The following is a 21,462-nucleotide window of genomic DNA, read 5'->3' on the forward strand; positions in this document are numbered from 1 at the left end:
AAAATCTTCCCCTACAACCCCTTTCCAACTACGTTAAGAACAGTAATCAAAAAATATTGACACAATCCATTATACCTGACAATTAAATTAACAATAAATAATGTCAGCCAAGTTTTCAGGTGTTCGTTTGCAACAAAGTTTCCAGCGGAGATAATAACTTTAGTTGAAATTCACTACCACTGTGTTCAAAAGTAACAAAATCAAGACATTTACCAATTAAAATTTTATTGTCAAGTACAATTGGATTTAGGTTCTCGTGCCCCGTAATACAATAGTATTCGTTCAGTTACCAGGACACGTTCCTCCCAAAAAGTTTTCCCGGTTTTCTGAGATGGGCTTGCGAGGCTGGAAATTCGCACTTAACACCCTGCAGGATCTCGCAGTCTCTAGAGATAAAGGCGAAGATGCACAATTGGAGAAGCAGAGGGAGAGAGAAAGAGAAAGTGCGAAGACAAATAAGGAAATGAAACAATTCAATACGGATTTTAATCCTGTATCAGTTGTGCATCCGAGGGACTCGAATAATAACTAGGTGTGCTTTTGACTCGGCTTTTAATGATGATGATGCGATGTAACCTACGGGGGCATAAACGCAGAGAGGGATGAAGAGAATTAGAGAGAAAATAGAAAAGCCTCAAGGGGTGAAATGCACTCATATGAGACTGTCTATCTCTCTTCCCTTCTCCCTCTCTCTCTTCCTCTGCTGCGTGAAGGTTTCTGGTGGCAATAAGCGCATTTCTCGTTCGCCCTGTGCCGGTCCGTTGCACCAGGTATACTTTACCGCAATTTGCATGTAACCACATATAACGACCACCGAGAATACGAGCGTGCGAGTTCCCTCTCTCTTTCTCTTTCTCTCGGGCTCTCAACTGCAGATTGCATAACCGCGAATACATACATTGGCATGTTAGAAACAAAAGGGCTGAAGACACATGCTTTTGCGGATTTAGATCATCGCGACCCACCCTTTTGCAAGCTTTTATCCTATGAAACACGTACACGTGTTCCAATGAGCACAAAAACGATAAAACCCTGCTCTCCGCATTCCTTGTAAGGGCATACCTACTTGGAAAATGCTACCTCAGTAATACATTCAAACGCTTATACCCTCACGGCGCATACACAGCTGCACTAATTCACTTATTGCCGCAAGTACAATAATATACGTAATGCGAAATATACTCTTAAAAAAGTTGGAAATGTTCACTCATATTTGCACGTATTTGCACACACCCTTGATCACGTAACTCTACTTCTTGGTCTAAACAAACTGAAAACACACACACTCTCTCTCTCTCTCTCTCTCTTCATCTCTCTTTCTCGTATGTGTCGTCAGACATTTTGTAGGAATTTGCGATGGTTGTTGAAAACGCAGCCCTCTGGAATAAACTCGATTAGCGGAGGGTAAGCGCAGCTTGCAATGTAAACATTTTCCACTTCTTAGTTACAGAAAAATAAATCAACGAATTGATGTTCAATTTTAATGAAGTGCTTTCTTTGCGAATCTTCGAAAAACTTTATAGACTAGCACGAAATTTGTAACAGTTGGAAAATATTACAGACAGGGAAAAATATTTGTTGTATTGTGCATGAGTAAAAGTAGTGCTCGGAAGCGGTTTCAAGGAAATTTAGCTGTCACGAAAGCAGGGAAAAATTGTCGGTACTCACGTCAGTGTTCTTCATTGTATTGAAAAATGAGCTTCATTCGAACACACGTCGAGAGGCAGAATTTACGTGAGCTGTCAATCACGTAGGCGTCAAATAAGATCGTAACACTTGTTTAGGTAGAAATTATTAACCATTTTCCGCATAAATTCGGTATATGGAACTGGTTTTCGAGCTCGTTGATTGTTTTGATAACCAGCATATAGTTGACTCTTTTATAATTCTTCATTTCAATGATATTCAACAAGAACTCAAACTCAAATTTTAATGATCAAATGTTTCCGCCACGAATTACAAATCGCTGAAAACAGTTGAGTCATTTTCAGATCATTAATTCCACGTAAAGTATAACTTTCCGAAAAGGAAGGCATCACGAGAGGTTTTGATAATCAAGTATATTGCACACAAAGATCCTGAAGATCCTGTCAAGAGAATAATTTTTACTCATTTTTTTGTACAAAAGACTGCATGAAACATCGTTTTCAAGTCCTTTCTTGGCCATTCAATGTTGAATAAAATGCTAAGACCTTGAGCTCGAGTATCTCAGCATCCTGAGGTTAAAGTATCACTTTGACTGAAAAAACTGTGCTGTACCTTCTTTTGTAAACTCTAATACTTTTAACTCGAAAAGTAGTAAAAGAGTTAACGTTCATTCCTGAGTATAAAGTTACGTCCAGCAGTGGTAGTCGTTGCACCACTATTACACCACCGTTTTTCCGTACCATTTACCACAAGCTTTACCGTATTTGCCTATGTATGCTGCGTTCTCTGTAAATGTACGTGTTATAACTTTACTTCTTTTGCTCCGAGAAGCTACTGCACTTATTTTTTTTTTCTTATAGCCTCCCCATTCGCGTTTTCCTCACATTTCCATAGCTTATTATTACCTAATTTTCCTAGTATGCCTTGGTGTAACAGTATTTTAGGATTTCTTCATATTTAAAATACTACAATTTTTTTCACAATGTTATTTTTGTGCTGTACGTCGCTACGTACATGCTAAAATATACCGATGCCGCGAATAGTTTATATTTTCGATGAGTTTCCATGCGAACTTTCTGCAGTTCTCCACATCACCACAAGTTACCAGTCGTTCCATCATTTTGATTTTCGTCGTTCGAATGTAATTTGCAAATAATATTATACAAATACTCTTCCATAATTTTTTTTTTTTGCGAACTTCACGGCATTCGAGGTAACAATACTTGTGGAAGTTTGAGTCAAAATTAACCGGGACTGTCAGAATGTTTGTAGGTGGAAAATTCTATAATTGTGATGGATAACAGAGATTTTTATTATCCATAATCTTTCGATATCTCTGTCGTCGTACCGTCAGTCACTTCTTGTGTGAAAAATCAGATCTCCCAGCTAGTTTTGACAAATAAAAGGATTTTTTATATTCGGAGTGAAAAAATTTTGTAGTGGATATATGGATTCTATTGTAAGATAAATATTTCATGAGTATCTCCATTGGGCTATTTCTCCTCTTGCTATCTATACTTTCGGGAGCACTTAAGTTTGCCTTTGTGGCTCCGAAATTGCTTCGGTTCGGTATCTCGTGGTGTAAACAAGGGGTGGCTCAGATTGCAAGTCATTCATGGCAAAAGCTCGGCCTCCCCGAGCACGTACGCCACGAGCATAGATAAAAACGAGATGAAAGTGGATATATTTTCGTAGCACTAGCTTCAAGGGGAAGATGAAGAATGGTAAAGAAAAACTCTTGGCAACAATGAGGATCCCTCCGATTTGAATAATTCATTCTAATAAAATCGATCGGGTGCTCATTTGTCATTGGTAAATTTACTAATGATGGACGGAATTCACCGAAACAAAGTTCACAAACATTTTTTTATTTTCACCTTCCACCGAGCAGCATCCCGAATCAACGAGAATGCCTGTGAACGTATTTTAATCAATAAACCTACGATTACTTTTTTCGCTGAGACGATGCATAGAAAAAGTGAGCTCAACAGCCTCCCGGGTAAAAAAATATTCCCGAATGAAAAGATCGTTATAATAATTTCTCATGCGAAAAGAAAGCACGGAAAAAAAGGTGGTGAAAAACTGGACAAATTTATTTTCCTCTCGTACAGCTTGAACTGCAAATTTTGTTGTAGGATACTTGAATCCGCTCGAAAAAGTGTATTGTCTTGTTATCTATATCGTTCATATACGTGCATGTACGTACTCTTTTTTTCGTCCATGCCCTCTACATAAACTGGATATACATGGTAGAGACGCGCGTGCGAAATAAAAGAGGGTGGTGCGTTTCAGAGTTTCAGGATGTAGGGAAGCTTTTGCTCTCTATCTGCATCTGTGGGCGAGGGAAGAAGGAAAGAGAGTTTTAGAGAGAAGCTTCTGGGTATAACCGTGTTTGGCTTTTAGAGAACTCGACTCACTTCGGGTGAAGGTTTTGGAGGCGGGTGAGTGAGAGGGGAGCGGAGTTATATGGCATGGCGCCCGGTCGTCCGGCTGCGAGTTCAGGGGCTGAATAAAGTATTAGACGTTGGTGCACGACCGGACCGAGGAGAGGGAGAAAAAAGCCGCGTCGAGAGGGCGCTCGTGTCGGATGACACGAAGAGTTTGAGACAAGGAGGAAACCGGAAGTAAAGCAAAGGACCTGCTCAAAACTATATCTACGCTTTCGTCTACTTTCCTACGTTTCTCTCTCTCTCATTCCCCAACTTTTTCTCTCTTTCCCATTTTCTTACTCGAATATATTCGTCTCTCGCACTCACGACCCTTCTCGTCGTAAACTTACTTTTACCTAACTCATCTATACATGTATATCTTTCGCGCTTAACTTCAAAACACTTCGCACGGTTTTATCCTCCCGGTGCGTATAGCGAGTTATCTCGGTGGAGCTGCGAATGAAATTTTACGCTGTCGAAAACGTAATCGGTCTCATAACCATTTTGCGGGAGCTCAGATCATGCGGTCCACGAGTTTCGCGACAGCACATTGATCAAATTCATATTTCTACGATTGAATAACCCCGGAGGAAAATTACCCCTGGCATAATAGTGCAGAATTGCTCGCGCCTCTAGATAAATTCACTTCGAAATTTCTCTCTCTCTCTCTCTCTCTCTCTCCGGAAAGCAGGTAGACACGCTTAAATTCTTCCCATTGCTAATCATTTTCCGGCCCCTTTCACCCAGCGGTCTTTTCTTTTTTCCCCATGAACTGCATTCACTGACGCCTTCTGGCTCTCCAACTATTTCCTCCGCCTCTTCTTCGCACCCCGACGGCAGCCAGCTTTCATTTTATCGCTCAAATTCCAAGGCGATAGAGAAAAAAGTCGATAATAGAGAAAGACGATAGTTCGAACATCGCGTGCGAACAAAAAAAGTTCACGAGCGAATGGAAAAACAAAAAAGAGCGACGCGGAGACGCGCTGAGAATGACCCAGGCGCAATAAAAAAAAATGAGTCGCTTCAGAAAATTCTTTCGTTATAACCAAAAATTAGTATCATTATAGAGCGCTGGAACAAATCTCATCAAATTAAATTGTAAAAATTCATCCAAATCTTATCAACGGATACGCTCCTTTGGCAAATCATTCCAAAGGATTCACCACAGCGCATGCACTCTTTCATTATTCTCATGTTTTATTTGAATGTTATTAAGATCGCTTAGGTACACCGAGAGTTGACGCATGAATTTAGTGACGAAAAATCCCAAGAATGTAGGTAACATCCCAGTGAATTTAACTCCTGCGAGGTCAGTGGGATAAAGTAGACGTAACGAGTTGAAAAAAACTGCAAAAATGTTCAGCACACCGCAGCAATGTAAACTGTATACTATAATTTACTGTATTGTGGAGAACGTAGCCTGTAAAGCCAAAAGCCTCGAGAAAGGGGCACGTATAGCACAGACTCGTGGCACATAATTATCATGAAGCAGTAGGAGAGCAGCTATTAACGTAATTACATGGAACGTAAGTGCCTTTCTGTACCATATAGATGTACATGTGTGTATATATTATGCATATATTTATACACGTGGAATATCGTAGATTATTAGAAAGACGGATGAGGGGGGGGGGGGGGGAATAAGAACTTGATGTAGTGCAACAAAAGCACATAGTATGTGTTTGTGTCGCTAGCTAGCACTAGCAATAATGAACAAGTTCGTGATGAAGCAAAGCGGAGTAAAGAAAGTCGAGTGAATCGTGTGGATTTTTCGAGCCTTTGCATTGAATATAATCTCGAACGTTCCTTCCTTCAGTGAATTTCTTGACCAATAATGGGGAAAAAATTGATAGAGGTGATGAATCAAATGGTTTATATAACGAAACGCGGGTAGGCCCGTTTATCGCGATGCGTTATTGCGAGGCGAAAAAGTTTTTCGTAGCAGCCGATGAGTATCTCGATTTTCTTATCCTCGTCAAGAGTATCTCTGTAATGCGAACGTGAGTGGCCACCTGCGAGGAGGAGAACATCGAATAATTGGCGTAACGACCCCTGTCAATTGCCAATGAAAATAGAAAGAGTGCGAAAAAGAATAAATATTTGTTTATCGAACGACTATCAAACGGGGCACAGCGTCGAGTTTGCCTTTATCGTGATACAAAATCACCGAAGCGAATAATACACGAGCTTAAAAAAGGGGTCACCGCGTTTCTGACACGTGCGAAATCCTCCGTTCAAGGGGTTGATGAGTATAAAGATATATATAAATAAAGAGAAACGAAGAAAATGAGGACGAGGAAAAAAAACATCGGCGACGTACGCGAACGCGTCTATCTGTATTTTTGCATTCGGACAACTGCTTCAGCCGCATCTCGCTTTGGTAAACAAAAGGGCACGTTTCAAGCCCTAAAACGATGTGGAGTCCGTCGGTTCGTTCGCTGCCAGTGGTCGATGTTTGGGCGTGGGAGGAGACGGAGAAAGTGAGAGTTATAGTCGGTAGACGGCGGGGGCGAAACGAAATTGGAAGCAGTCACTGTGAAAATTCGTGAGGCTGGATTTGGACGATGAGGAAGAAGAGTTCGAGGGAGGGTGCGCCGCGATGACGAAAGCAAGAGGATGCATTCGAAGTTTCTCGCTATATATAGAAGCACCCGTTAGGCTTTCGCCGGTGCACCAGAGAGTAGCAGTCCCCCAGCAGCAAGACGAGAGGGTACTTTTCTCACCCTCGTGTATAGCCGGTAGGCGTGTCTCTATATTAGGTTTTAATCATTCAGAGGGATGAAATTTTAGGGACGTAGGCGTGGTAGTCTGCTTCCCTGCCGGCTACACCCCTTCCTGCTGCTGCTCCTCGTGCTCCTCTTCCCTTCGTTTTCGCAGGTTCGCGACCTCGCAATCCTCCCTCTCGATGAGCTGTCTGTATTGCTCCGCGGGACACTCTCAGATTTGGCGATGCTTTGCACACCTACGAGCTAGTTGTTCGCCCTCTAACCGCCAGGGAAAAAGAATTAGGGCGAGGGAAAGCTTCTGGGAGTACGGTGAGCCTCCTTATGAAGTTATTCTTAGGGGCGAAAAAGAGGGAACTCGAGACGTTGGGGCGAACTAAGAAATGAGACTGGCTACCTAAATCTTTCTATCCGATTCGCTTAAATTTCCAGCCCTCCGTGCCTCCGCAATTCAATTCGTCACTTTCGTACTCCGTTTCCTTTCGGGCAATCGCCCTGCTCCTCGACGAAGCACCAAAACTTTTTCTCTATCCGTCTGTGAGTAACGTCAATGGTTGGGATTACCCAGCGAGTCGTGGAAATTGAGAATTCCATTGTATACACTCAATTCTGTAGCGATATGGCGGATAAACTATAACCAACAATCCAATTATGAAACGTATAAAAGATCAAATTTAACGAGCTGTTATCGAGTTCATTTTGACACTGGAACCATCGATCATCGAGACTTCTTTTCCAATGTTTTTGAGATCGCTCGCTAACGAGCCAAAAACCGCCGAAACCGTGACTAATTGACGTGTATTAATTTGTGTCTATTCGAGAATCGAAGAGCCTCGACACGGTCCAACTTGACGAGGTTTAGCCAATACCTCGATATGAGATTTCGTGGTTTTTCGTGCGGTGTTCTCGGGAAAACAATTTGCTAAAGTTTGTGAAATATAGAGAAAGAGGTCGGAGCTGTGAGTACGTGGTGGCGTGGCGAAAACCGCAGGATCGTGAAAAAGCATAGCGCAGTCTGGTTTCTCCCAATCGCAACCAGGAAATCAACCGACAGACCTGTACGTACTCACTTCCGTTTTACCTCCTCAACCCCTTTTTGCAACTCTCACGGTTACATTGACGTCGAGCAGACGTCACGAAGCTTTTCACCAGGCTTCCTATATATTTGTAACGAACTGTATATGTTGTTAGCAGTGTGTTTCTAACGGATCGCTGGACTGCTCGAGAGTCACTCTGGCGTCCATTCTCGAAACATCCACTCGTTTTTGTTTTCACCGGTTCTGCGTACTCCACCACTTCGTTTTCATCAACCTATATACGTACGTCGATAATACATACATGAAGAGTTAAAAGGAGCGAGAGAGAAGAGAGTAGCGCTATCTCCGTTCGCCCCTGTTTTCTTCTCCCCCGCGCAACCTGTTCCAACCCCCAAGGCTGTACTACCTGGCTTTTGAAAACTGTACTTTCTCTCTCAACCTTCCCCTCATCCACCTGCTACATCCACGTACATTTTCCGCTTATTCCGCCCTTCGTTACCACTCATCCCACTAAACTCTCGATTTGGCTTCATCGCAATCGCAACCCGGCGTGTATGATGTTCGCTCCAAACTTCGGACTCCCTCGAGCTTTCATGGAAAAACCTCCATCAGTGAATATTACTTTGGACGAGTCGAAACTGCCTACAGGGCGCCGAGCGTTCCCTTTTTTTACCAGTGACGATTCCCGATTCGATAAATTAAACAGAACAAAAAGGTCATCCCGAAAGGTTCAACTGTTTTAGCAGCACTCTATTTTTATCGAGTCTCGGACGAAAATTCGATAACTGTGCATTGATAGAAATAACTCCTTCCGGTATTCACGTTTTCTAATTCGCACGTTCCCTCGTTTCATTTTACACCATGAAATGAGGCCAGGAACTTTTGCCAAGTTCTTCCATTGAACGCAATTCCTCACTCTCGTAGAACAAGTGAGCTTGCTTCATTGTGATTTCTTTCTTAGCACAGTTTGTTGAGAGGCTCACCCCGTGTGGCAGCCGGAGTTTTTGGGATTTTTTTGCGGCAAGGAAACAAAAACCATATAGAATTTTAAAATTTGAAGGGTTTATTTATTGGTAACTCTATAATAGAATTTTTCAACTCTGCATATCTCGGGTAGATTCGGTGTAAAACTACTCCACAGGAACCCATATGTTTCTCCATGGTCTCCATGATTCCGGGGGATTCGTTAATCTGAGATCGAAAAACCAAACAGCTTTTTGATTAGTAAAGCATTCGCTATCGCATGAGTTAAAATCATACAGGAATATTAAAAATTGAAAGATTTTCGCGCTTCGAAACATCTTTGAAAATTGAAATTTTTGTCATTTTGTGTGAAGGATTTGATAATCCTTCAATTTTCATGAAATAGCCCCGAAAATCCGTCTGCCACACGGGGTTACTCCCTTAATGTCCGAAAATTGACGAGAGAAAAATTGTATATTTTTTCGTTCGGACTCGACATTCTCTCGCATGACAGATGCTATTATCGAACTTTGGCTTTTAGGGCAGGTCAGAGTGATTTTTCGAAAGTAACGGAAAAATTTTTCCCAGTTTACTTTGCCAGTCCATCAACTTTGAAAGGGGGAGGCTACAATGAGAATTCCAGAAAAACTATAAAAAAATAGGAAGAAATTCGAGACTCTACATTCGCAGAACTCCGCATAGTTTTTACCACCGATTGTCAACGGCAATGAAAGCCCCCGCAACGAAAAAGCGTAACCTCAAAATAATTCGAATTTCTGAGTATTCGGAGTCTGAAATAGAATATTCGAAATGGAATAAAATGTCAATTTGGAAAAAGGATATTTTTAATGAATATTAATATCGTGTTTTTTCTATCTGGAAGCCACAATGGAAACTCGTTGAAAATGAAAATTCGCGGAAGCTGAGCCGCAGACCATTAATACCGGAGAAAAGGGATGAGCGAGCTGCCGCAATTTTTTTACGAACTTTTTACAACTGTATATACCAGTTGAAAAAATACGATCATTATTCATTTATAAATACTGAATATGTTCCGCAAGTAATAAAAGTGACAATGAAACGTCGATAAAATTGATGAAATCTTTGTGAGAACTTACCAATGCTTTAGGGAAAAAAATATACTTTTATTTTTTAACTAAAAATGCTGCAAATTAAAATTTACAAATTGCTTCCTGAAGATGATCAAGATGCACGATGCTCAAAGGTTACTCTATGAGGTGCTATATTTCTCATTTTGGCGTTTTTCATAGAGGAAGCTTTTTGAGCATCGTGCATCTTGACCATCTTGAGGAAGCAATTTGCAAATTTTAATTTGCAGCTTTTTTTTTTTGTATACAAGGAAATAATGTATTTTCTCTACCTTCTTTTACGAACTTTAATTTATCCCTTTGTTTAAATTCATAAAAAAAAAATTAATTGACGAGCCACCAAAAAAACAGTTTGCAACTTTCAATTTTCATCGTTTTTCTATTTACATTGAAATTAAATAATTCAGAAAACTTTGCTGGAAAGTATAGAGGAAGTACAAACTTATACACAATATCTTAAAAAATTTCCAAAAATTGAAGTGGTTAGACGGTTTTTTGAAAAACTCATATTTTCGTAAAATTCAAAATGTCATAAAATTTAAACCGCTCAACCGATATTCCCCAAATTCAATACCAACCTTCCTATTATGATAGTCTATTTATAAAAAAAAAAAATTATTAATAAATATAAAAATTCTCAAAAGTTAGAGCGTTGACACCCTTTTTATGAAAATTTCAAAACGTCGTCAGATTCGTAATTTTTTACAAATTCTGACAAAATTATCAGAGAATGAAGAGCTTGTACAGATCAACATCTGTGCAAAACGGTAGCCCTGTATCTTCCGAGTTATAAGCGTTTGAATTTTGCAGTGCCATAATACACACACACACACACACACACACACACACACACACACACACACACACACATCCGGACATTTTTTCTAGACATGATTTTTCGTTGTTTTGGAACATTTTGAGCACATTGACATTGAAAACTGGAAAAAAAAAAATTTCATCGTCACAAAGCTTCCTCTATGAGGAAGCAAAAACAATAAAAAATTATTACTCCCCACGTAACAGCCCATTAATGGTCTTTCCTCATATTGTTTTCGATTGCGAGATATAAGTACATATGAAGCAAACGTAATAGCAGGAAACGATATGTCCACCTGCTCTCTCAGCATTACACGCGATACTTCGAACGCTCTATACCATTGCATCTCGTTTCTCTTTCTCAATTTTTCTTTTCGCTCCTCCTTCTCCTCTTGCCTTCGTACCATATGGACTGTTTTCCACGAAGATACGCGGAGGATGTGTTCTCCTACGAGTTTGCCACTTTATTCCCATCATCGCTAAAGCTGCCGTGCAGGAGGCACAACGGATAAAAAAAAAAGACGAAAGGAGTAAAAAGAGGAGAAAAAATGAGGGCTGTACGTACCTACGGGAAACAAAAGGAAGGCACCGAACGCGTGGACCAAGAGAAGGGAGGAGGGTAAATGGGAAGAGGCACACGTCGTGATAGGGAGCGTTATACCAGGCAAGCATGAAATCGTATATCCGATCTTTGTGCTCTCGTAAGCCCACGGATGATATGGAAGTGACAAAAAAAATGATGACCTACAACGTCATTTGGTCGGATGTAAGTAGGAAACAAAATAAATTGAAGGAGCAAAGAATGGCCGAGGAAAAAGTGAGCCCTCGCTCCGTGATGCGTCTCATTTTTCTGCAACTGCTCTTTCATCGTTAGACTTGCTGTTCCGTCTCGAGGGATATCAATGATGAAGAAGATCCCGAATTGATTCTGATTGTCCAACAAGATTGTGTGTCTAGTGAATAAATGATTGTTTTACGAAGGATCTTCATCGCTACTTTACACTCCGGAGATTTAGGCTCCTCCGACCCCATATAGTCTCCATCCACCTCGCCTATATGACACCATTTTTCTTTCCGCTATTTTTTCCTCCCTCTTCGAGGGCAAACCACATTTTCTGGCTCTCCAGTTTGCCGCGACAATCTCGGCTCCAGAGTTGTGCATATTTCATATTTTCGACGATTTCCCCCGCCCGTACGGCCGCCGCCCCGAAGAAAAATGTCCCTCCGGGCCTCTATATTCGTCCTGGGGCTTGTATATCTCGTCCGGAAAATTGAAAGAGAACCACCAGCCGCCAGCCTCCCCCGCTCTTACGTCCACCAAATATATACTATGATAAAAGGAGAGCGCATTGTCGAGACTCGCTACGATTGGGCAAACGGGCAGACGACGACCCTTTGAAGAAATGTCAAATAAAAACGAATCTTTGCGATTCTCACTTGTTTGCTTCCAGAAAGACAATGTCTATTGGGAAGCTGTTTTTTTTTTTCAGGATTCAACGAACCCCTGTGCAACAGCATTATTTTATAAATAATAAACCTCGCAAATTGTTCTTTTACTCCGCGTGTGGACCACATATGCCGGGCCTTAAACATCGTTTATTTACTCTAAGAACTTTTATCATCCCCCAATGCTTACAAAGGATAGAACGCCGATATGACTCGAAGGTAAACTCTTTGTACGGCACCGAAGACCGTTTTTCCTTCGCACAACAATCGATCTTTTTTCTCCTCGAACACTTTGACGCGTGTATACACAGGCCAATGGTCCACGCGAGGATATAAAAAGTAAGAAAAAAAGTATTAATGTCAGATTGAAACAAAAACGAGTACTCGGAAGTGAATCGAACTGAAAGAGCCACCAGTTTGTTAACGAGGAACTGAAAAAAGAAAACTAGCACATTCCACTTGCGAGTACTGCGCGCCCCAATGAAAAAAATAACCCGATGCACATGGGGAGTATCGCTCACTATGGCATACGAAGCACCGGTGAAGATTTTTCATTTTAATAAAAAAATGAGGTGGACTTTAAAGAATATTCCGTTAAATTTGCAGAGGCGACGAAAGAAGTAAAACACACGAGAAAACGGATGAAATATGAAAAATTGGAAGCAACGAAGACAGTAAAAATGAACTGAAAAGGCACACTCGATTTATTCCATCTGCCACTGAAATAAAAGTAAATGCAATACACAACCTGGCAAATAAAATAACAAAAATTTGATACGACGAACGTGCTGAAGGTTTGTAACGATATTTCTGATTCCTCGACAGCCCTCGCAAAGCCTGGAACCAAAATTAGATCGTTCCGTGTATTTACGTCCTGTGTGTATGAACATTCATGAATCGCACTTGCGCGCCGCGCTCCTTTGACGTCCGGTTGTCCGAAAAGAAAATAAACGACGTTGGACCGAGGAGAAAATTTTCGATCTCCGTCCCAAGGACGGTGTATTTTTATTATTTATTTAATCCGCATACACCAACTTCGAGTCTTTACAAAGTGTATCGAAAGAGTTGAAAAACGATGAAATGTGCTGGAGAGCCTGCAAGATGGAAAAAAGAGGTGAAAATAAAATACGAAAAGATCGATGAGTACGACAAGCTTTGGGAAGCTTTCACTCGCTATATGTACACATAGATCCAATCTATCCTTCTTATATTTCGAGGGTTGAGAGCCGGAGAGAGCTGGCCGCCAAGCTCGGGGTCATGCTTCGTCGTTTTGCTCTCCCTTCCTCTTTGTTACATTTATTTCCTCTGCTCTTTTTTTTTGTACTTTTGTTCGTATAACGGGAACGCGGTCGACACGATCGCATGAATATCTGACAGCCTCGGGGGAACGCCCGGGGTATTTTAGAACCAGGGGGCTTCGAGACTTCGTAGAGAAAGAGACAGAGACGGAGCCTGTAGTATGAGCTTTAGGGAACTTTCCCAGAGCTTACGAAATGAACTGGCCCACAACGGAGTTGCATATATGTATTTTATATAAGTTTATATATATGATATACTTGGTAAATGTTACTTTATTCGGCGCTCGGTGCAGTGCGATATATTATTAAACAATTAATTAAAATAACAGTGTGCGATGAACATGGCACACTCCTACATAAATAATCCATCACTCGACTTGTCGCAATGCCTATATACACTTAATTTTCGGTATAAATTCACGGTTCGGAGTAGACGATTTCGAGATCGGCACTTGTCGCCATAGGCACAGGGACTGAGACTAAATCTTGGTCGATTTTTTCCTCTTTTTTCATTCTAATTGAAAGGATTCTTTCAATTAGAATTCGAATGATAAAATTTTGCAGAAATGAATTTCCAGGGAGAAAAATTGTAATTTCTGACTAAGAGGAGGCAAATAAAATGTGAAAGCGGGAATTAGTCTAATTGAATAAGTGAGAGATGCGCGACGGACGAGAATTTAAAGATTATTCATCCAGAGCTCCCACGCAGGCTCCCTCATTCATGAGGATATTTGCTAGAATTTGGGAAATTAGATAGTGAAAAAAAATCAATTAATGCATCTAAGAGAAACAGCTCATCTGCACGGCATCAACATTCGTAGAAAGTTCACTGACAACGAAAAGACCTGCAGCTGTGAAAGATGGACACTTTCGGTCTAAACTTCCTTGGCATTCTTCGCTTTCAGTGATTTACTCAATTAGAGTAATTACGAAGTCAGGTAAATCGGACGTAGACTAGAAAGAGAGCTTTACTGCAGGGCACGGAATAAGCTTATTATGACGCTCTCTCAATTCCTCTCTCCCTCTCGCCTTCTGTCTCAATGAGGCAATGAATGAACATTGCACTTAATTAGCACACGTACGTTAATCACCAGGTAATTGGCTAGCCAAGAATTATTGCTGACTAGAGCAATGGCTGCCTAGAACACTGGACGCACAGGCTGTCTCGAGTGAATACCTCCGCATTAAGGAGTTTCGGTACAGAAGTCTCTAAATATTAAGAAATTTATCAAATTTACGACGCTGAAGTTTGCAACGTTGGAGTTCAACGAAATGAACGAAAAAAAGATTTATAATTCATTATTTTTTTATTTCACAAATTATTGATGTGGCTTGAAGAATGACGAATTGGAAATTCGGCAGGGAACAAAATTGGAGATTTACTGGAATTATTTGAGAGTTTTTCTAGATCATTTCGTTGGACTCCAACGTTGGAAACTTCAGTGTCATTCAAATTTGGTGATAATGTTCTTCAACATCAAGTGCGAAAACACAAATTTTTTCAAAATTTTCTTCTACTTAGTTATCGAGTAATTACGCATTAAAGCAGATTTCTTATGCCCGGAATGTGTACCTTTATATATGGAAACGCTATGCTTATACACGTGAACTTTAGTGATGAATTACTCGATAGCTGTGTAGAAGAAAAATCTTAAAAAATTTGTATTGCTAAATTTGGCACTAAAGAATATGTTCACCAAATTTTATAAAATTCTGAACTTTTTGAAATTTTTTATGTTTTTAGCATGGTTTAGCATGGCAACATTGTATCGCCTGTACCGAAACTCCTTAAATCGTGTCACAAAATAAATTTAAAAAAATATATGCACTGATTGAACCGTTGTTATTCTCCTGAAATTCTGAATATTTTCCGGGTATTTTATAATACTGACTCGAAAGGGAGTTTAATTTATTATTTGAAAGGTGGATTCGTATAGAAGGATCCTCAATTCAATGACTGACGAATTATTAAAAGATGGAAAATTCCTGACAAATAAAACATTATCAACGTTGGTGATCTGAAAAATTATTCAACGTCTGACAGAACAGTTTTTCGTTATTAAATTCAACTAATCACCCGCGTAATAACGTTCTCCTTTAATTTTTAATAATCATACAACGCTGAAAAGATCCTCGTTAAAGCTAGAGCTCGATATAAAGGATTGCGAAAATTAATGAAAGCTTTTCTGCACACAGCAGGATCAAGCTTATGAAATAAACTCATTATTATCCGCATAAATAATCAAGCGTTTTAATTAAACATGTTTTCCGAACAAAAGCAAACTCAAGGCCTTGGAACGAAGCTCTCGTGTACCTGAAAATGGTCCAACATCGTGAAATATTAACATTTTCGTGATCTTCGATTTTTGCAGACAACAAGCTGATATGCGATTGTAAACTGGCTTGGATATGGGGCTTGAGAAACGAAACGAAAAATCTTAAGCTGCGGGATTCCCTGGAGGTGTTAACCTGCTTCATGGAGACAAAGAACGCGACCGTCGCTCTGAACGAGGAAGCAGAGAGAAATCGAGCACTCGAAATCGCGCGTAATCAAGGTGAGAAACTTTGCGTGTTTTTCTTTGTATCTTTTTATTTTCCAGTCTCCCCTCCTCGTCTATAAACTTTCAAAGTTTTCTTCACTCCGAGCTTATCTCCAGACGTATGTACATGCACACTCCACACTTTTTCTTTATCTCTCTTTCATCTCTGTTTCTCTACTCTCACATCCCACACTGCGCAACAAGAAAAATATTCTCAGATACAACCACTCGTCCTCTCAATTCCTTTTCCTTTTAGACCAACGAACTCACATCTTGTCTCTGCTTTTTTTGCCCAGAACAATACGAATCTGACAAGTCGCGGCTTTCCCAAGACTCAGCCAACTACATGGACGACGGAGCGGATTACGAAGAATACGATCTCTACGATTCGCCCAATCCCGAAACAGGCTCGAGGGTAATTTCGTCATGTATTTCTATAAATTTTGAAATACAACAATAAAACGAACAATGAAAACGATTGAGGCACTTGAACAAACGAAATATTAAAAACGTCGTCATCCAATATATGCGCACGAAAATTCAAGCAGCACCCAAATTAATACTGATCACAGATTTCAAAACTTTATCGAAATTATAATAAACTGATTATTAAGTGAAAAAAATGAATATTAAGGTATTCCTTTTAATATTAAGGGCCGTATTTTTTGGTGTCGCAAACTAAGGCACTCGAAATTTGGACTGATTCCTAACCTCTGAGAAGTCGCTGTTATATGGGAAAAGCTTCTGCTTCTGCCACTTTTCCAACTTCTATCGATGATATCTTTTTTAAACATTCGATAACCCTTTATTTTTATCGTTGTTATGGATTCCTTACATTTTTTTCTATCCGTGAGACAGTTTGTATCAGGAATTTAGAGTTATTCAGTATACGAATTATTGAATAGAAATTTGGCGATGACGGATTCTCCATAAGTTCCCGTAGAAATTTTACGATTTTTAACATTTTAATTCTTCATTAAGGAGTTTCGGTACAGGCGATACAATGTTGCCATGCTAACCCATGCTAAAAAAATTCAAAAATTCAAAAAGTTCAGAATTTTATAAAATTTGGTGAACATATTCTTTAGTGCTAAATTTGACTATACAAATTTTTTAAGATTTTTCTTCTACACAGTTATCGAGTAATTGATCACTAAAGGTCACGTGTATAAGCATAGCGTTTCCATATATATAGGTATACATTCCGGGCATAAGAAATCTGCTTTAATGCGTAATTACTCGATAACTAAGTAGAAAAAAATTTTGAAAAAATTTGTGTTTTCGCACTTGATGTTGAAGAACATTATCACCAAATTTCATCAATTTCTTAACATTTAGACTTTTGTACCGAAACTCCTTAAATGATCGTAGCCCGACCTGAAATTTCGCCAATCTATTTGGATGCAGTTGTACTTTACTGTAAATTAAAATCAATTTTTTGTAAATTAAAATCAATTTTTCGGGTTCGTGAAAGGAATGCCTTAACGGAACTTCGAACCCGAGAGGATATCGAATTTTCACCGCGAATCTGTATCAGTTGAATATTATGTAAAAAAACAACTTTAAGGTTTAAAGGTACTCGAATACCGATCTGAATTTTCGAGCTGATACGAATGATTTGCACTGGTTTATATGCCGGAGCCAAATATTTTCCCTGACTTGATAAGCTGTTGAGAATAAAATTCCTCTAAAAAATCGGCAAAACATAAATTTCCGACAAATCAAATTGTATTGTGGAAGATGAATACTAGTGACGAATTTTCTTTTGTTGTGTTCCAAAGGTCGAAGTGATCGAGGGAAAGATTGGTGTGATGAAGCATTTGTTCGAGTTGAAGTTGGAAGAGTTGCCATGTCCAGAACCGTCAAGGGAGGATTTGATGGCATCGGAGCAGCCATCGAGTCGTCACGGGCATGCTCAGTACGGATCTTCAGGAACGAGGGCCACGTTATCGTTGACGAAGATCAGTCTCATTATAACTCACTGTGTTCTTAGTTTTGGATTTCTTCTCAACGAGTTGTTTTTCACGTAGAAAAATATGCCACGAATAGGCCAAGAGTCTCGATTAGTATCCCTCTCGTCCCCGGATTAACGTGAGCAAAAAACGACGTAAAGAAGAAAGAAGACAAATTTCAACGTAACGATGATCTTTCCGCGCTCCAGCGCGACTGAAACGCACAAATTCAACGACGTGCAAACGTAACCGGATTTTAAAAATTGAACAATATTCCACGCGAGTCCGCTGAATTGAAAATGAAAAACTACAAAAAAGAAATTAATAAAACAACAACAACATCTACTGCGAACAACTAAGAGAAAAACAGAAATTAAAAAAAAAACGACCTTTTTTTCTCTTTTTTCATTCATAAGGAAGAGTTTGAAAATTTATCTCGTGTTTACTGTGTCGATATAATAAGAAAATAATACAAAGTTGACCGATCGACATATAATACCTTAAGATATGACTAAGAATAACACAAAAATTACACGAATAAATATAAACGTTAAGCGTAGACAAAAAAAATTAACAAATGTTTCTCGCCACTCGCACAACAAAAACATGCGTACACACAATTCATATGTATATGTATATACATATATCTACATGTATAGGTTCATTGTACATCAAAAACTTTTTCTGCCCTCTTGTCGTATCTTCCTTTTATTTCATAGACTCTTACGTGTAATACCTGTCAGAGTAATGAATATTATAAACATATATACAGCTTGTCCCAAAAATCGCGTCCCAATTGTTCGTGTAGAAGTGAGATTACGAAATTCTGAAAGAAAAAGTTTTTAACTCGACACTTCGACGGTCCACTCTCGATTCATTCCTCCGTTCATTACAAATACCGAATTGATGAATCATCGATGGAACTTCGGAGACAAAGGGTTTTCAAATTTTTTTTCAGACTGTTGCGATCTTAGCCTCTGAAATGTCAGACGCGGATTTCGAGATATTCTGTGAATTGCGTGAATTTCGATCGATGGAAAAAATCATATACATATATATAAGCCGCGTTACCTATCACATAAGACAATCCAGAGTTAAGTAAAATCACGCGAGACTATTGTGAATTCATATTAAATTTAAGACGACTGATCCTGACGAAAATATAATTAATATTGACAGAAATAATTGTTCGAATATATGTGTCGAATGAACCGCGGTAAATTGAATTCGTGTTTCGAACTCTCTCAAGAAGCATGAAAAAAATAATATTCGAAACGGATGAAAATCTGAAGAATAAATTTAAAAATACGATAAATTTTCGATATTAGATAATAACGAAAAGAAAACATGTGTCATTGTATTATAAATACCAAATAGCACGCACCATAATGCCATATGTTTTCGATATTTTGTAATGCTTTCTATACTACCTTTTTTATTACAACCAACTTCTTCATTTATTATTATTTTCATGTGAAACTTTTATAGTGCCATTTTAATGATTTTTTTGAAGCTTTTTCTATTAGGATTAACGAAACTCATTATTTATGTCGTACGATTAATGATTTTGAAATATGTAGTGTACATTATTGATAGGATCATTGTGTAATAAGACTTAATCGTCCATCGATCTTTCAAGTGCTTTCGTCTCTCTTTCTCCACATCTTTTCCTACGATCACTCATTCGCGAACATTTATTCATAAATTCACCAATTTTCTACTGGATTTTCTAATTGATTGACTAATTCATTAATTGACGATCACTTTTTTGATACTTTTCGTATTTTATTATAAGAAAAAAAGTGCTGTTACGACGGAGATACGTTGTTCGTTAAATTATAAGGAATTTTGTGCTTCTGCGAAAATAAAGCAAACTCTCAATTCCAATAGAAACCACAATCGTGGCTTTTAGGACGAGGAATAGAGACGAGGGAAAGGCACAAAAGTACGTTTTTCCTCCGGACGATATGTCATCCTTTTGCGAGGGCGCATCTCCCGCGTTCCCGATTCGAGAAAAGCTGCTTTGAAGTCAAAGATAAAAAGAGCGGAAAATTCGAAGAAATTCCTTCGTAACTTATTACTAAAGTTGATTAAAAATTGAAAAAAACGAAGCCGATGAAAGACTGGATTTATCGTTCCAAAGAAACAAACACGGAGCTACGTAAACCAATGCGATTATTTATACCCATACGATTTAATTAATTACGATGCCATTGTAATATTTTGTCATTATTATGGTTAAGTATAAAAAGCGCTAGTAAACTCAATCGTCTTAACTCTGATATGTATCATATATGTTCGTTTTTTAAGAAATTAGCCTCTACAATGCGATGATAATTGATAAATAAATTGATGGAAGGTTCTACTCAAAGTTGTTCGCCAATTTTTTCTCGTCTATTTCCCAATTAATCTCAATCTTCTTCTTCTCCTTTTGCCTGATTGTGATCACGAGATGTGGCAGCGTCTTTACACGAAGTATTAAAAAGAAAACTTTTATGGCTAAGCAAGGGCCTTGTATCTATATTCGAGGTTGGTCGATTTCACCTGATTTGCGAAGTTTAAATAGTCGCCGTTTTTCGAGAATTGGTCGGATGAAAAAGATGAAAGTTCCTAATGATGATAAAAAAGTTTTTTTGCCGAGGCAACTCTGGAAAAAGGTTAAATTGTAGTAGTAAAAATTAGGCCCTCCGATTTCACGATCTGCTTTCCGTTCTTCGTCTACGGGAGAATATTTTCCCCTCCCGTGGAATAATCCAATTTCAAATAAATATATGAATACTACATGGTAGGCATATACAATTCAAACGCGGGCGACGGGGATCCGGAGGGCGAGAATGACGACTAAAATTATAATTTAATGACCACAAGTAATAAATCACGAGAAATCGCTAATTCCTCGTCTATCACACTTTGTCCATCTCAAACCCCGTGATACCGCAAATAATTGCGAGCCCTCGGAACCCCAAAAAGAAATAATATCCCCACCAAAAACTTTTAAAAAGTGGAAAAAATTGCCGAGTATTAAAAATATGATGACATCATTTCAATAAAGCCAAATACGAGTGATGTTTACTTTTATTCTTTCTAGAAACATTTGAAAAAACATTTCAAGATTTTAAAAAAACCTAGCGTGCATGATATTTTAAATGAATGAATTTCAAAAATAACTTCGACGAAGGAACTCCCTACGGACCTCGTGCCAGCAACGATTTTGACGAGAACTCTATTTTTTTCAAATAAATACTAAAATTCTGAAAAATAAAAGTATATCCGCCAAATTTTTTTTTTCAAAAGCTTGCAATTGTGTTTCCAAATTTTTTTCTAAAAATCGTAAAAACAAACATCACTCGTACTTAGCTTCATTAAAATGATCTAATTATATTTTTAATACTTGTAATTTTTTCAATTTTTAAAAAGTTTTTGGTGGGGATTCGTGCATTCAAATATTTGTATCCAGATGGATATCTGACAAAATATTTTACTCTCGATATATCGATGTGAG

At 38.8% G+C, this 21,462-nt stretch overlaps 1 protein-coding gene across 2 annotated transcripts in view; it reads left to right on the forward strand.

The window, feature by feature from the left end:
- LOC122416061 (connectin-like) overlaps positions 1-20,331 on the forward strand; it is a 182,205-nt gene extending 161,874 nt beyond the window's left edge. For both annotated transcript variants that reach the window (XM_043428732.1, XM_043428733.1), the window contains exons 5-7: positions 15,841-16,023; positions 16,305-16,423; positions 17,790-20,331. In XM_043428732.1, coding sequence (XP_043284667.1) covers positions 15,841-16,023; positions 16,305-16,423; positions 17,790-18,038 — 551 coding nt within the window. In that variant the 3' untranslated portion in view covers positions 18,039-20,331. The remainder of the gene's footprint in view (positions 1-15,840; positions 16,024-16,304; positions 16,424-17,789) is intronic.
- Positions 20,332-21,462: the final 1,131 nt, after the last annotated feature.

Source organism: Venturia canescens, chromosome 9 (genome assembly GCF_019457755.1).
Source record: "Venturia canescens isolate UGA chromosome 9, ASM1945775v1, whole genome shotgun sequence".
Classification (NCBI taxonomy): Eukaryota; Metazoa; Arthropoda; class Insecta; order Hymenoptera; family Ichneumonidae; genus Venturia; species Venturia canescens.